General features: G+C 40.8%; 1 protein-coding gene across 2 annotated transcripts; it reads left to right on the top strand.

Moving 5' to 3' along the window:
- The first annotated feature begins 607 nt into the window (after positions 1–607).
- islr2 (immunoglobulin superfamily containing leucine-rich repeat 2) lies at positions 608–10,943 on the top strand. 2 transcript variants are annotated; one of them, XM_084060456.1, is made up of 2 exons: positions 608–891; positions 7,496–10,943. In XM_084060456.1, the coding sequence occupies exons 1-2, from the start codon at positions 844–846 to the stop codon at positions 9,662–9,664; spliced, it is 2,217 nt and encodes a 738-aa protein (XP_083916582.1). In that variant the 5' UTR covers positions 608–843; the 3' UTR covers positions 9,665–10,943. The 2 variants fall into 2 exon arrangements, with proteins under 2 accessions (XP_083916582.1, XP_083916583.1); XM_084060457.1 differs by lacking the exon at positions 608–891 and adding an exon at positions 6,056–6,157.
- Positions 10,944–11,084: the final 141 nt, after the last annotated feature.

The raw sequence follows: 11,084 nt of genomic DNA, 5'->3' as shown, positions 1-11,084 counted from the left end.
CTCTCCCGGCCTGTTCCGCACAGTTCGGTGTTCCAGCCATGTTGAGTCCCGTGCTCTCCCGCCCAATCCAGCCCAGTGCCCCAGTCCTGTCCTGTTATGTCTAGTGCTTTCATTATGTCCAGTGTTCTAGTCTTGTGCCCAATTGCTATCCAGTTATCTGAAGTGTTCCTGTCCGGTCCTTCATTCCTGTCTTGTTCTGTCCAGTGTTCCAGTCCTGATTCCAAACAGAACAGTATTCCAGTCCTGTCATGAACCCCCGTCCATTCCAATCTTGGACTGGATAGTCGACAATCTTGTCCAGCCCTGTCCTATTATGGTGCTTTTACACTGCATCATGGCACGGGCTCAACCCTTGCCACTCAGATACTGTACTGAACAACAATGAACATCTGCGACCATGGCAAAAGTCAGTGTAGTGGTAAATACTTATATAAAAGAGAAATATAGAGAGGTTGAAATCCTATGATACAGTCGGACTCAGGAGGCCTCCAGATGACCTCCAGATGTTTCTACTAGCAACACTCAAGAGCAAGAGTGTCTGCAAAGGCAGTGTAAACTAAAGTTCTTGAAGCAGGGTTTGTACCGTAAGTTCCCAGAAATGAGATGATCAACATGTTATTGTGTTGTTGCGCAAGAAGAATTGCAACACCGGGTCCTATAAATGTGAGGAGAGGGTTATATTGAGGGATTCTGCGAGAGAGTCGGAGGATGAGAGGGAGGTGGTGGTTGAACTATGAGGGCTGCGGAGCTGACTACCTGCTAACTGCTATGCTGTGACATGCCATAAACATAAAGAGATGATGATTGAAGATCTGCCTTGACTAAGTGTCTTTCCATCTATCCATGCAGCTGGTGATAGAATATCCTAGTCTACAGATATCCCCTTCATCAGTAAGTAGAGAATAGCTATGTTCCAAAAACTGCACTTTTTTTCCGACATGTTTTGCTCATCTATTTTGTTTGTTTTTGAGTGGTGCAAGCCACTCCAAGGACTGTCTTTGTGTGTATGTCTGTCCGTCCGTCCGTCCATATGTTAACGGCTGTAAAAAGGTTGAGAATAGCACTGTAAAGATCTTTAACTTAATCTGGTGTAATCCTGGATTAAGTTACCTAACACTGTCATAATATGGTTTTGCTTGCACAAGCAGCAAAGTTTCAACATCTAGATTAAAAAACTATTGGTGAGTGACTTTAGTGCAACTACCGATTTGGACAAATATAGTGGTGATTCAGTTCATCACTAATATTGGGTTCCTGGGAGATTTTCAGGAAAGAGCTTTGATTGATTGAATACTTTATTAACAGTTTGCAAAAAGTACAGAGGTACAGTTGTACTAAAAGAATGACACAAAAAGCCATGAGGGCTTGTTTCCATTGTGGTCCATTTTCCTCACCAACTAAGCTGTATGTGACTCATAGGCTCCTTCTCAATGTGATCCATAACTTTAATTATTAACAACTTGGAATGAAACTGAATAGATTTTCACCAGAACATCTAGCTCAATGTAATACATTATTTGAGAAAATAACAGGTCTATATGACACACCGGGGTAGTTAAGTTCATTGGTCATGTTTCTAGTTTACTGCAAGCTTCTTTTCTCTATATAAATAGTACTGATGCACTCGGATACACTCTCACGTGTATGACCAAATTATTACTTTTTTTGGTTTCTCCTGGTTTCTCTCCTGGTTTCTCCTGAAAGCAGCAAAATGCAATTTTATAACACATTTGGCTCCCAGTCGGTTTTGGTTACAATAAAGCCACATACTGTAGTGATAAAGTTTGCTATGTGTTAATTGTGTGCATATGCTCCTCTGGTCCCTCAGCACGGCAAGGCATGATATAGTGAACACATCACCAAAGTATGCCTTGACCTCCAGCCGCATCATACCAGCTCATCTATTGAGTCAAATGGAGGCTAAGTCAGCCTTAAGCTAGTGTAAAGCGATATGGGTTATGTGTATAATTGGCCTCCGCCTGCTAAGATGGTTAACAGTTGCCTAGTTGTTCAGTCAGTGACAGGAATCGATGATTCATGTGTGGTCATGCTTACTCCTCATGAGTCATTTTCAGCAGTGACCCACCCAGGTCAGGCAAGTCCGAGTGAAATTAGACCCAAGCTCTATGTCCATTCAACATCAGATCTAAAGAATGTCATTGATCTCACCCTGTGGTTAACCTATTATACCCCCACCATTATGGTCTTCTTTTTTCCCTTGATAAGGCATTGCTTTTGGAATTTCACTAACCACTTCCTCACTATCAGCAGCACTGAGAAGTAAAGACTTGATGGCACCACCACTGCATAGTTTACAATCTTGGCTCTGAACCAATTAGACCATATGATTCTTGTCTGCCCATGTGCAACAGTCCTAAGAGAACCTAGGTTTGTTTTTGCAGTAGTTCTAGTACATTTGGCACATGTTTCCTGTTGGTTTCCCTTGTGCTTTTAACTTCTACTTTGAAAGGAAAGAACGCTGGAAGCAACCCAAAACATTCATTACTGAAACAAAACCCCGAACCGGTTTTGTTCTTGACTGCTTTAATATTGAATAGGATAGGGTAGGATGACGTCTATTGATCCCCAACGGAGAAACTGCTTTGCCATCATAGACAAAGACGACATTTAATATACACAACTAGGGTTGTCCGATATTGGCTTTTTTACCGATAACCGATATACCGATATTGTCCAACTCTTAATTACCGATACCGATATCAACCGATACCGATATATGCGGGGATTATTGTGATTAGGGTAAGCTCAAATTTCATATCACACACACCATATACAGTAAGAACTCCTGTAACTTATTTATAAAGCAAAATTTATTTTTTCAAAAACCGATACCGATATTTTCCCGATATCAATTTTTATGCTAATATCGGCCGATAATATCGGGAGGCCGATAATATCGGACATCCCTATACACAACATAGACCACCAGGCAGACTCATTGAAAGATAGGAACATAGTTCCATTGCAACAATAAGTCAAGTTCTATAAATGTACAAACATACAAATAAAATGCCATGTGGTCGGAAATCGATCCAGGACCTTCTAGCTGTGAGGCGACAGCACTACCGACTGCGCCACCGTGTCCCCTTCAAATGAACTTTGACCTGTAACCTAGGCACCTAAAGTTGCTGCCATGTGTCCTTGTCAGTACAGATGGATGTGACCATGTAAGACAGCATTGATGTCAAGGATACTGTGTGAATACTTAATATATAACCTGTGACAAGGGGTGTTCCCATTACATTTCTTTGTTTCTTTGAAATCTGAGCTGTTGTGTGACTGAGTAGTAGTGGTGGAAAAAGTACAAAAATGTTTTACTTAGGTAAAAGTATCAATTCTGCAATGTAGAAATATAAAAAATGTACTTCAGTAAAAGTACAAAAGTATTGGTTTAAAAATGTTCACAAGTTTTCAAATGTATAAAAATCTTTTGAAAATAGCAGATCTACAAGCTCACAATGCGTCGGGTGGAGAAGCCTAGAGGAGCCCTGAGCTTCTTTAATAGTGAGGAGCAGCGGTGGAAAAAGTACTAAAAACCTTTTACTTAAGTAAAAGGATCAATCCTGCAATGTAGAAGTACTCTGTTACAAGTAAAAGTTAAAAATGTACTTGAGTGAAAGTACAAAAGTATTGGTATCAAAATGTACTTAAAGTATCAAAAGTACTCATTGTGCAGAATATCCCATTTCACAAGTGTTCAAATGTATAAAATTGGAAATAGCAGATCTACGTCGCATTGCAACACATTGTGAGCTTGTAGATTGTCTATTTTCAAATGGACGAAATTTATACAGGGCTGTGGTTACTGCATGTTATGTTTTTAAAATTGGAAATACTCCAGTAAAGTAAAAATACCTTAACATTGTACTTAAGTACAGTACTTGAGTAAATGTACTTAGTTACTTTACACCACTGCTGAGTAGAGTATCCATACAGATTGCATTGACAGAACATTATCTTGGTCATTATAATATGGCTATGCCCGTGTAATCAGTCACAGTGTAATTACATGCTGTGTACTCTAGGTGTCACTCTCATCCAATATAGAGAGAGAGAGAGAGAGAGAGAGAGAGAGAGAGAGAGAGAGAGAGAGAGAGAGAGAGAGAGAGAGAGAGAGAGAGAGAGAGAGAGAGAGAGAGAGAGAGAGAGAGAGAGAGAGAGAGAGAGAGAGAGAGAGAGAGAGAGAGAGAGAGAGAGAGAGAGAGAGAGAGAGAGAGAGAGAGAGAGAGAGAGAGAGAGAGAGAGAGAGAGAGAGAGAGAGAGAGAGAGAGAGAGAGAGAGAGAGAGAGAGAGAGAGAGAGAGAGATTCAAAAAAGAGCATTTAAATGTTGTATTGGTTTATTAGTGTTACTATATTTAATTGTAATGTTGCAATGTTGGCTCTGCACATATTTATTCTAGTAGCCTAGGCCTAGTTGTTCATGAAATTGTGTATGTCGGCCTACCAGATGATGGCAGTATTTCAACAGGAGATTGTGGATAATATTATCTTAAAGCTCCCTTGGTTCCAACTTCAACACAACAGCCTAGGTGAATTTGTCTTTTTATAAATAGATTTTATTAATGACAGAGTAAAAAAGAGAATGAACAAAATAAACAAAGAAAGACATAACGTGGATTGATTAGGCCTATAGTTTATGAAAGTTTGTCTAGGATAGTTAAATGAAATGACTGACAAGTCATTTTCTTTTCTTAAATAATGTGTCCTCTGCTCCTTGCAGCTTATCCTGGTAATAATTAATCCAAGGTTCTAAACCCTTCTCAATCGTAGTCTGAAGCACAATAACTAAATCTCATCCAATTTCGTTGCACTATAGAATGATATCAAATTTCATCTCACTATACTATAGGCTAGACCAGTGGTTGTCAACCAGTGGTCCGGGGACCACCAGTGGTCCTTGGGAGGGTACCAGGGGGTCCCCAGCAACATTAGTTAACATAGCATCACAATCATTTTAGCAGATCTACAAGCTCATAGCAGGCACCGAGTGCCGCACTATGAGCTTGTAGATCTGCTATTTTTGAAATATCTTGAAAATGTGTGCATATCTTATATATTTTTAAAGCAAACATTTTTAACTCAAATCTTTGCTTCTCGGGGTCCCTGGCACAACATTTTCAGATGGGGGTCCGTGGCCAAATGTATATCAATTTAGGGGTCCTTGGCATGAAAAAGGTTAAAAACCACTGGGCTTAGTGGGCCAGACAACAAAGACAATATTATGTTTGCTTTAAAGCTCCCAAAAACGAACGAGATCAAAGATTGGACGTAGGTCGAATCGACAATGTAATAAATAAAACACCATGGTTGTGAATTATGAATTTTCATTGAGGGGTGAAGGAGCCTAGAGGAGGCCTGAGCTTCTGTATCTTTAATAGTGCGGAGCAGTGGTGGAAAAAGTACTCACATTTTTTTTACTAAAGTAAAAGTATAAATACTGCAATGTAGATGTACTCTGTTACAAGTAAAAGTCCGGAATTAAAAATGTACTTGAGTGAAAGTACAAAAGTATTGGCATCAAAATGTAGGCTACTTATGAGCTTGTAGATTGGCTACTTTCAAATGGCCGAAATGTATAGGGCTGAAGTGGTTAATGTATGTTTTGTAATAATAGTCAAAATCTACAAAGTAGCTAGTAACTAAGTTGTCAAATAATTGTAGTGGAGTAAAAAGTACAGTATTTGCCTCTGAGATGTAGTGGAGTAGAAGTAAAAGTATTGAAAATAGGAAATACTCCAGTAAAGTCCAAACACCTCAAAATTGTACTTAAGTACAGTACTTGAGTAAATGTACTTAGTTACTTTACACCACTGGTGAGGAGTGAGAGATGGGGAGAGGCTGCGCGTGCACGATCCCTCCACTCTCAGCTCAGGCAGACACGTGAACGCGCAGTGGATGGAGAGACAGGAAAAGAGGCGTCGGATTCATGCACAGTTTTACCCCGGAGAAAAATGTCTCCTCCACCGCCCATCATCATCAAAAGTCATGTAAAAGGATTGAAATTATTCGAGGACATAATCTTTTTTGACCACTAAGCAACTTAAACTTTATTTCAGACGACTTGTGCCCCAAGAGAGTGATTTTCTTAAACGATAGCCTAAACCGTCGGGATTGGAAATTGACATATTTGGACAGGTAAGACAATTCAATGAAGTAGGTAATTATTATGGAGTTATGTTTATGACAAGCTATAAGCCTGTAATCACTCAGATCAGCTTCGATGAATTGAATACACAGGACCCCAATGGAAACAAGCCATAGTGCTTTCTGGTTTAATCCTATTTTAGCATCCCTTTAAATGGAACTGTACTTTTCTGTGCTTTATTTTGCAAACTGCTAAATAAAGTATTCAACCAATCAATCAAAAGCTTTGGAAGGGGGTAAAAACTAAATGTAGTCTCAATTTAGAAAGGTCTATAGCCTTATAGGCTCAGAAGAAAAATAAATCATCAAATGATTTACTACGTGTACCGATATTAAGCTGAACTCTATTGAAATGTGATGACGTGAAATATCACTTAAGATTAACGATACATAGTTTTTGTACCAGCAAACCCGGCGGATTCAGCACCTCGGACAGCGTCCGAGGGTCCGCGCTGCAGGCAACAAGCGCACCAAGCAAGACCACTTTAGAACGGCTGACTCTGAATCAGTGGTTTTCAACCCTTTTCATATCAAGGTCCAATATTTATTCGGCATCTGAGCCACGGTTTCATCCCCATTTGATGAGATTTTGCCTCTCAGACCCAAGACTTAGAATATTTTGTTATCATTGGATATACGATTTTGTCCACAATTCCATGCTGTATTGATGTTGGTACCATGCATTAGGAGAGATAACAGGCAAACGTTGATCAAAATAACAATTCTTCTACATCCTCTAATTGTGTAGACTCTTGAGAGCGTAAAATGAAACTAAATGGACCCGGTTTCATTTTACCCTCTCAAGAGTTAAACAAAGACCACTGGTTTAGAACCACTGGTCTAAATGATAGCATATTGCTGTATTTCCTCATTTGCAAACTCAATAAAGCCTGTCATAATAGTCATGATATATATATATATATATATATATATATATATATATATATATATATATATATATATATATATATATATATATATGTCATAAGCAGCAAAGCCAAAAAACATTGTCAATTCGGCATTCATTTCAAATATAGCCTATCACAGGACACTTAAATTCCAATCGCTTGATAGGCAATAACGACAACAGTTGTCCTCATGTTGCAGCAGACAGTCTTTTATTGTAGGCTTATTTGTAACATCATGTTGCATCAAACTGCAGAATCTTCATATGACAGGCACCACTACAAGCTGCTGCTGCTACTACTACTACTACTACTTGCTGTTAAACATTGTTAGATATTTCCATTACCAGAGTTCCCATTTCATAGTACATTGAACATTATAGACTATATGAACCTCTAACTTTGTGTTGCAATTATGTTTCAGGTGCTGAAAATGGCGTCAAGGATTCTGCAGCTCCTTGCCTTATGGACTACTGTGGTTGGCATCGTCCATTGCTGCCCCAAGCTATGTAGCTGCCTGGATAAATATTCCCACCAGTTTGCCGACTGTGCTTACAAAGACCTGCTAGAGGTACCTGTGGGCCTCCCCTCCAACGTGACAACCCTCAGTCTCTCTGCCAATAAGATCAAATTACTAAAAGCGAATTGCTTCATCAATGTCACCCAGGTGACTTCTCTCTGGCTGGCCCACAATGAGATAGTCACCATAGAGACGGACACCTTGGCTCCACTGATCCAGCTGCGCAATCTGGATCTGAGCTACAACAAGATAGTCGATTTTCCATGGGAGGACCTGTACAATCTCACAGCCCTGCAGCTCCTAAAAATGAATAACAATGAAATGACTAACCTGCCCAAAGATGCCTTTTCCTCTCTCAAAGACCTCAGGTCCCTGCGCATCAACAACAATAAGTTCATCATCATTGTGCAGGGCACATTCAATCCCCTCTCTTCCATGTCCCACCTTCAGATATTTAACAATCCATTCACCTGCTCCTGCAACCTTCAATGGCTGAGAGATTGGATTACTACAACCAAGATCTCTGTTCCTGAGCAGGAATCCATTCTGTGTGAGGCCCCAGAACAGCTGAAAGGTGCCATGGTTACCAAGACTAGACTGGAATGCAAGGCTCCAGTTGTCACTATAACTTACCAGCCCAACATTGAGAACACTGAGGTCTATGAGGGATCCATGGTCATATTAAACTGCGAGACTAACGGAGAGCCGAAACCTGAAGTCACCTGGGAGGTCAATACAGGAAATGAAAAGTTTCAGTTCACCTTGCCTTTTATTACTGAGAGTAGTGATTTACCCATCAATGATAAAACCACCAATGGTCGATTCCTCGTCTTTCAAAATGGCACCCTAATTATTCCTCGTGTGAGTAAAAAGGAAGATGGAAATTATAGCTGCTCTGCAGTCAATGAAGTAGGGAGGGCAAACAGTAGTGTTAAAGTAGCATTGGCTGGTACCCAGAAACATGGCACCAACTCTGGCACTGCAGCGATTAACCCATCAGTTCACAAATCTGAAATTACCCCATCAGTTCACAAGCCTGTGGGTCCCAACACCTCCAAAAACAATGTCATTAACTGGCCCAAGTCTGAAGACAAGCTCAAGACCAGTCCAACTGCTCCACTGGGCAAACACAATGCCTCAGGGCAGGCCGGTGATGGGGCAGAGAACTCGCCCAGCAGCTGTGGCGTCAATGATGGAAATGAATACATCTCCAACCACGCATTTAACCAGAGCGTGAACAACCTCAAGCAGTACACATTTGATTTTGGTGTCATTGCACTGGAGGTGTCCGAAACAGAAGCTAAAGTGCAGCTCAATCCGCTCAAGCTTCCAAGTAGCAAGGAAAACCTCCACATCAGTCATACACAAAACCAACAAAACCTGGAAACGGTGTACAAGGAGCTGTTCAAGTTAATACAAACTACACCCAAAAAAGCACCCATAGATATGTTATATCTCTGTGTAGACACAGGCAATGGACACGCCAGGGTGCAGTGGTCCAAGATAGAAGAGGGAGTGAATGCCTATCGCTTTCATGGTCTGCATCCTGGTACCAATTACACTCTCTGTTTCACCTATGGGGGGCAGGATTGCCAAGTCCAAGTTGTCTTCACAACCAGAAAGAAAATCCCCTCTCTGCTGATTATCGTGGTCGTCAGCACTTTCTTGCTGGCTTTGGCCACCGTTCCCTTACTCGGGGCCACCTGCTGCCATTTGTTATACAAGTATCAGGGAAAGACATACAAGCTGTTTATGAAGGCTCAGAATCCAGATCAAATGGAGAAACAAATGACTGGGGACTTTGATCCCAGGGCGTCCTTTGTGGAGTCTGAGAAGACTTTCAATCCCAGTGAGCTCGGCGAGGAGGGGGAGGGACGGGTCGATGGAGACGATGAGGAGGAGGGAGAGATGGAGGGCAGCGTTGAAACAGAAGCCATCCCCAGTTCTTCATCGAAAACCAACCAGGAGGAGTTCGAGATGGGCTCAGAGTACAGCGACAGATTACCACTGGGAGCCGAGGCGGTGAACATATCCGAAGAGATCAACGGCAACTACAAGCAGCCAAGTCGCTGAACCGTTTGTTTGACGTCGGCGTGGATATCGTTATTGTATAATACTTTTAAATAGCCAACATTTCTCATTACTACACGTTAAAAGGTATTCCTGCGAAAATGTTGCCTCAGAAGGTAGCCTGTACTCCGGGCAATGCCTGGGATTCGGGAATGTTCCTTGTGGTAGACATGTTAGATCAAAACTGGTGACATTCCTCAAGATGTAGCCTTATTTACCGCAAGCACAGATTTCTACGTTTTATCAGACCTCAAAACAACCGTTTAAGCACGTTTGTACATTTTTATCAAACCCTCAAAATACCAACTTAAGCACAGGTTTCTACGTTGTTGTTTTTTAACCTGTTGTGCAGGTCTTGGCAATGGTTAATATAACATCATGTCCGTTTCAGGAGGCTGTAGTGCTGGACAGCGCACTGAGCCGCGACCTGCGCTGTCGGTCCATTCCCCGTGTCCCGTAGGCGAGTCGCCAGTGGTTCCCAAACACCGGGTCGGGACCCATTTGTGGGTCGCGGCTCCATTTTTAAGGGTCACGAGTAAATGTCAAATCATTTAAAAAAAAAATCATGAATACAAAAAAAAATCCATAAATTAGAAAACAAATGCTTAAAAAGTATACGGTGAAAATAGCCGATCCACAAGCTCACATGGTGCTTCCATTGTGAGCTTGTAGAGCTGCTATTTTCACTAGTTTGGGTAGCCTACCGGGCGAACGTCTAATTTCTCTTTCGGGTATATTGAGCTAAAAGGTTTGGGAACCACTGCCGTATCCGAAGAAAGAAAGAAAAGAAAGACACACTTTTACTGTTGTTTAACGGAATGTGTTGTGCCTGTGCTTTGAGGAATACCAGGTCCATTTATTACCAGATCGTTGTTAAATGTAAATGTAGGGCTTTAAAATGTGTGACTTTAACCTCTCAGCTCAACGGGTGCTTGCTATAATAGGCCCAGGCCTATAATTTCGCTTTTTACAATTATTCTGAAAGTGTCTTTCTCTTTCGGAGATTTGTCCATGGCATGTCACATTTCCATGTGGTTTATTAGTGTAGTCTTTAGATATTAATATGTGATGTAGCTTATAGCCTATGCCATGTGGATTGTTTTTATTTATTCCTTTTTTTTACTTAAAGTAAAAAGTCTATGATGAAGCATCAAGAAAGGCTTCACCGTCCTGTAATTTTATGTATAGTCAGTTTTTGTGATCAACTGTTGTGATCAACTGAACGTGAGCTTTCAAGATTTTTTATATAATTTTATGTACGTGGAATTAATAAAACAGCTAAAGGTGAAGTTTTTATTTCCCATTGTTCATCATCGGTCAATTCATTGTGAATTAAGTTTATGGAGAAAAGCCTTTAGGCTACGTATAGTTGCTATAGTTGGAATTGGCTTATTGTTAAATTACTGCACAAAAAAGGCTGAAT

The sequence above is a fragment of the Gymnoscopelus microlampas genome, assembly GCF_963454915.1.
Source record: "Gymnoscopelus microlampas genome assembly, chromosome: 6".
Lineage (NCBI taxonomy): Eukaryota > Metazoa > Chordata > Actinopteri > Myctophiformes > Myctophidae > Gymnoscopelus > Gymnoscopelus microlampas.
This window is presented reverse-complemented; position numbering and strand designations above follow the sequence as displayed.